A 6,000-nucleotide genomic window follows, 5' to 3' on the forward strand; every position below is an offset into this window, starting at 1 on the left:
GCCTATAATCAGATCAAGGGGGCATTGTTGATCAAGGTATCACGGGGAACAGGATCCAAAGAGGTTGTGTTGACTGTCACTGCAAAGACTGAACTTTGCACAGTGTTTACCAAGTTAATCTGACAGTCAGTTGGTTAAACCTGGGTTAAGGGGGGCTCATTCTCACTGTACCCGATACCCAGTGGCAGTCGGTGCTGTTTAAGATTAGGGAGGAAGATAAAAAAATAATAATATGGGCCTTATTTTTATTACAGCATATTGGATGACTGTCATTCATATTCCATTCATCCAGCTCAATGTAATATCGATAGGTTTAGGCTACTACATGATACTAAAAATTTTCCTATACCCATTATGAGGTTGCTACAACCTAGCCTATGAATGAAAGTTTATAACGTAGGTGCACAGGTCGAGAGACAAATTGGAGTAATCAAGGTGACCGACACATTCAATACCGCCTTGCACACTCTTGCCTGCATCTAGCTGAACTAGGCTGTAATCATTAGTCCAAACAGTTGCAAACAAGAGTTTCTATTGGACAAATTCAGGTAGGTTTATCCCCATTTCGTTCTGTTTGCTTCCGTTTTAAGAAAGGTTTTTCAATATAATCAGCGGAATGAATACACCCTGATCACCTGCACACACAGTTCACTTTCATAGCAGCCACATACGAACAGCATCATCACTTTGCTCGTTGTATAATTCCTTCTCGCATCTACGCGCTCTCCTCCTCTCACCTTTTCCCTTCAGTTGTGGACTTCAGTGCACAACACAACAGCTGTCTGTGACCAGGCGAAAAAACCTTTCCAACCTAGCCTTCATACCATAACCACTACACACAGCCTACATCGTTGTCACCATATTAGCTAACGTCATAGCCAACATAGCTAGTAGAAATAACTTGTTAGTAAACCCGCTACAATCATGCAGTACAGTGTACAGCAAGCAGTTTAGCAGTTACACCGGTGGGCCCCTGTGGCAATAAATTAATACAACCGAAAGCTTACCTTGACTTGGAAGAGTTCCAGTGTTGGATAGTCTTAGCCAGCTAGCTAACATAATTAGCATTCCTCTGTTTGAGCTTGATATTTGATTAGGCTAAATTAGCTAGCTGCAAGTAAGAGTAAGTGACAAAAATACAACGAAATATAGCTAGCTCTCTTTCTCTCTGCTTCTTCTTAATTTTTGAAGAAATTCATTTGTTCAAAACTGTTCAACTATCGTCTTTCTCTCTCTTTTATGCACTGCAGTGCTAGCTAGCTATAGCTTATGCTTTCAGTACTAGATTAATTCTCTGATCCTTTGATTGGGTGGACAACATGTCAGTTCATGCTGCAAGAGTTCTGATCGGTTGGAGGACGTCCTCCAGAAGTCGTCATAATTTCTGTGGAAGGGGGTGAGAACCATGAGCCTCCTAGGTTTGTATTGAAGTCTATGTACCCAGAGGAGGACGGAAAATAGCTGTCCTTCGGCTTACACCATAGTGCTACCCCAGAGAGTGCTGTTGATGCTACTGTAGACCTTTATTGCAAAACAGTGTGTTTTAATGAGTTATTTGGTGATGTGAATATATTTAGTATAGTTTTATCTAAAAAGGATGTTTCACCAAAAAACATTAAAAAATCACTGAGTAGGAAGGTCCTCCCCTTCCTCCTCTGAGGAGCCTCCATTGCCGACACCTCTCCAGGTTCAAGGATAGGCACCTCTTTGGTTGCATCCCAAATGGCACCCTATTCCCTGTACACTATATAGTGCCATTTGGGACACACCCTTTGTCACACCCTTTGTTCATCCCTTTACCGAGTATCCTTCTAGCTCAAAGCTTCAGAGTGAGTTTTACCCACCCTCCCACTACACAGCCACGGTGAGGTAGCCTGGTCCCAGATCTGTTTGTGCTGGCGTGACATGACCAAAGGAGTGGACAAGAAATCACAAACAGATCTGGGAACTGGATAACAGTGGTGTCCACCTCATCAAATTCAACCCCCTCTCTAGACCCATGTCTGTAGACCCAGACCCCACCCCTCCCTCTCTCTGAGGGCTAGCTAGCTCTGGGCCAAAGTCAACACCAACCGTCCCCTTGGTGCCGCAGTAAGGCAGTAATCCCACAGTATTAGAGGCATCGGGGGAGTCTGAAGACTAAAAAGGAAGAAGGCTTTCGGAGGCATTTTATTTTGCGGTTCCCTCTATAACATGCATACGCTGGGTTCTTTCCATTACCTTTTAGCTGGGATCAGGCCCAGCCCCAGTTGGAGAGGAGCTGAGTGGAGAGAGGGCTAATACCCTATAATTGAATCTGCTGTTCCATGCCGTTCCTTAAAGTGTTCATCAGGCCCCAGCCCAGCAGCCCAGATGCCCAGCTCTGAGCGAATTATAACTAGAGATGACCCTGGATCCACCCCTCAGTGTCTGCAGCAGGGATAGGCTATCTTTCCCGCCCTTCTCTCTGAAGCTGGGAGAAAGTGACCTGTTGTAGCTAGCAACCGCCCAACTGGGACAGCTATTGGCCCTCCCAACTGGGACAGTTATTGGCCCTCCCAACTGGGACAGTTATTGGCCCTCCCAACTGGGACAGTTATTGGCCCTCCCAACTGGGACAGTTATTGGCCCTCCCAACTGGGACACGTTTTTGAACAATACGACAGTATTATACTGATCAGTCTTTCTGTAAAACACATACACACTGTGTGGCTGCTGCTATTCTTCTTCTTGGAGTGTGTGGTGCGCACGTACACACACACACACAGTGTAGCTGCTTGAAGTGTATACTGTAGGAGACCCACACACACACAAACAGCCCAACAGAATGTAGTGGGGGTAAAGTCATAAAACACAGTGACGTAGGGGGGAGGGGCCCCCGGCCCCTGGCGGTCTGGTTTGGGGGCGGTGAAACCCCATCTCTGACGCACGTCTTCTCCTCCCCAAGGAGCTAGCCTCAGCTTTTGAAAGGGTGCCAATGTTTTCTTGGACCGACTTTTTTTAAATGTTCATTTGTTTCAGATGGGAAACACTCTTTCAGCACTTGTACCCTTTTTCTATTAGGGGAGGCTCACTAAAAGGGGGTTGCAGGCTTCAGTTTAGGTAAAGTGTTTTGGATTTGTGTGTCTAACAGTAAAAACCTTGATGGCCGCAGATTGATATGTTTTGAAACGTTCACAGAATAGTCTGCCCTAGTTATGCTAACTGCCATGTTTTTGTGGCAACATAGACATCTCTAACCTCCCTCGTCATTAAAAAGACCAGAAAACTCAGTTTATGGCTGAACGAGCCTCCTTCCTTTGGCCCTATTAGGAAGCAGTGTTGCACTAAAGCTTTTGTGGATTAAACCGGTTACTGGAAGTGGAAGCTTGTCTGGCTGAAAGCACACGTCTCTGTCCATGCCTTGCAAGGATTGTGCTGCTTGAGAACGTTGTGCATGGGACAGTGTACACACACACAGCCAACTACAGGCACATAGGGATTGTTTCAAACATGGAGTTGCCTTTCTATGTCCCACCCTCAGCACCCGCTACTTCCCAAGGCTATGCTTAGGGACCCTTTGCGTCCCATCTGGAAAGTAATCAAAGAAAGAGAGACATCTTTCTATATCAGTTAGTGCAGGTAATGTAGCTAGTAGTAGTTTGACTGGGACTGCTGTGCTTGTTCTGTCTTGGCAGAGCTCCGGTGCTGGTGGCGCTGGCACTGATCGAGAGTGGGATGAAGTATGAGGATGCCATCCAGTTCATCAGACAGTGAGTATCCCCCACCCCTCCCTCCCTCAAGTGGCTTACCTGGATAAGAGGATGCTTATTTCTCAGAATGAGAAGAAGTTGCCAATTCCTTATATAAATGTGTATTTCTTTCTAGGAAGCGCAGAGGGGCCATCAACAGCAAGCAGCTGACCTACCTGGAGAAGTACCGCCCCAAACAGAGACTGCGCTACAAAGACCCACACATCTTCAAAAACAAGTGCTGCATCATGTGACCCCTATTTCCACCCTCTGCCAATCAACTGCCTGCCACCTGATCGATCTGACCCGAATGGATAACGACGACGGACGAGTCCACAGCCGATGCACTTTGTGACTGAACTATGAGATTATAAATCATGAACTGAGCTAAGCAGCTCCACCAAGGGAAGGGTGTGATGAGTCTCCCTGGTGCCTAAAGACAGCTCTTACTGAGGGGGCCCTCCTTGAATCAGACTTTTTATCCAAGAGCTTGGAATGGATGGTGGATGTGGCACAGGACGTTGACACTCGCCACATTGATAGCCGTCATCACCATGGGTTTGTGCCTCGCTGCAAATGATTTGACTTGCAGTTGACTTTGTCATTGTACCTCCAACGCCCCCTTGCTACCAAACGGTGGTAATGCCTCAAATCATTGTCTGAAAGAGAGCCAGCTTTAGCTGTATGAATATGAAAACAATGTGAATCATGGGGGGAAAAATGTTTGTGCCTAGTTACCCTTTCTCTCCCTGCCTTCAGTAGGGGGACTGGGACGTTTTCTGTTCACTCCTTGTTCCAAGGTTAATGCTATCCGGAATCCTTGGGACGTCCCTACCCTAACCCATACTGCCTACCATTTTACATTTCAATAGAGAGAAATAGTAATGGCGTCTTTTTGTAGCCATTAACTCTGCCATGGTTCGTTGGACAAAGCCTATGGGGAAATGAATGGCATTTTGTTGGGTTTTTGGATAAACGCCGAAAATAAGGTCTATGGTAAACACAGGCTTAGAACACAAAGTATAAGATCTATGAGATAATCTTAATCAGCTAATGTCACTTTTTGTGAATTTTGAAGCATTTATGTAATCAAAAAAAGCACAAAGGCTTCATCTATACAGGTCATGTTAACTGATAGAACAAAACATAATCTCTTAAGCCTGGTTTTAACCTCTGACCTTATTTTTGGCATTCATCCCAAAACCCTATTCTTTCTCCATTAATTTTCCCCATAGGAATGGCTGAACGAACCAGAGGTAACTCTACAACCTGGCGAGCTCTATGGGGTGACGTCAATTGGTCTTCCCAAGGATCCCGGATAGCAAGGACCCTTGTTTCAATGCCCTGAAAATGTGTTTACTGTAATATTTTTGTCATGCCACTTTCTCGCTTTAATATTCGGTGGTCTTGCAGATGAGAACGGGTGGGGTGCACTTGGATGATAACCGACAGGTTTATTTGTACTGTACCTCCACTTTGTGATTGATGTTAGGATAGGCTCTGGATAAGAGCGTCTGCTAAATGTAAATGTAATAGGTAGGAGGACTATTCACTTACACTGGCTCACGTGGCAAATTGGTGTATGGGACGAAGTAGGGTGAAGATGCCCCTAGACGCTGATCTTGGGTCAGTTTAGCATTTTCCCCACTGATGGTTAAGGTTAGGATTGGTGGAGGGTAAGCTGATCCTAGATCTGTACCTAAGGGACACTTCACCCCGGAGCGATTGAGACAAACACTGTGAGATTAGCACACTTGGGTGGCTCTATGGTCATATCCTGTACTGAAACGTGGCCGTCTTTCTCTCTCTGCACCATGCTTTTTGTTACATGGAAGCTGTATGCTGAATCTACCCACATGGAGTAAAATGCTGTTGCTGAATTTTAGGGTCACAGTGGCCTGTTGAGGGCACTTTGCTTTACCCCATCCGCCCCCATCGGCATAGCTGGTTAGGCCTACGCAGAATGAATGCACATCAGTTGTTTTCTAGTTACTAGCCCAGTTTCTCTGATATCAGGTCAACTCTAGTACAGGTGTAGTTAGTTTACACCTCACTAGACAGACACACAGCCTTGTCTCTGTTCTCCGCATTGAAGTCGCCTTCTTCTGTCAGCCTTTTGAAGAAACCACCTTCAGCTGTATAGAAATAAACTGTTTGTCATCCACTGTCCATTCCTGGTGCTGTCTGGTGTGACGATGAGTAGAGCTGAGTGGGAGTACTGTGAATGAGGCAGCCATCCAGTGTTTTTGTGACGCTACTTTAATTACTCCCTCTTGAAGCAATGCTACCA

General features: G+C 45.7%; 1 protein-coding gene across 6 annotated transcripts in view; it reads left to right on the plus strand.

Moving 5' to 3' along the window:
* LOC121571817 (protein tyrosine phosphatase type IVA 3) overlaps nt 1–4,593 on the plus strand; it is a 52,847-nt gene extending 48,254 nt beyond the window's left edge. For all 6 annotated transcript variants that reach the window (XM_041883516.2, XM_041883519.2, XM_041883517.1 and 3 more), the window contains exons 5-6: nt 3,657–3,731; nt 3,847–4,593. In XM_041883516.2, coding sequence (XP_041739450.1) covers nt 3,657–3,731; nt 3,847–3,964 — 193 coding nt within the window. In that variant the 3' untranslated portion in view covers nt 3,965–4,593. The remainder of the gene's footprint in view (nt 1–3,656; nt 3,732–3,846) is intronic.
* The last annotated feature ends 1,407 nt before the right edge of the window (nt 4,594–6,000 follow it).

Source organism: Coregonus clupeaformis, chromosome 8 (genome assembly GCF_020615455.1).
Source record: "Coregonus clupeaformis isolate EN_2021a chromosome 8, ASM2061545v1, whole genome shotgun sequence".
In the NCBI taxonomy this organism is placed as follows: domain Eukaryota; kingdom Metazoa; phylum Chordata; class Actinopteri; order Salmoniformes; family Salmonidae; genus Coregonus; species Coregonus clupeaformis.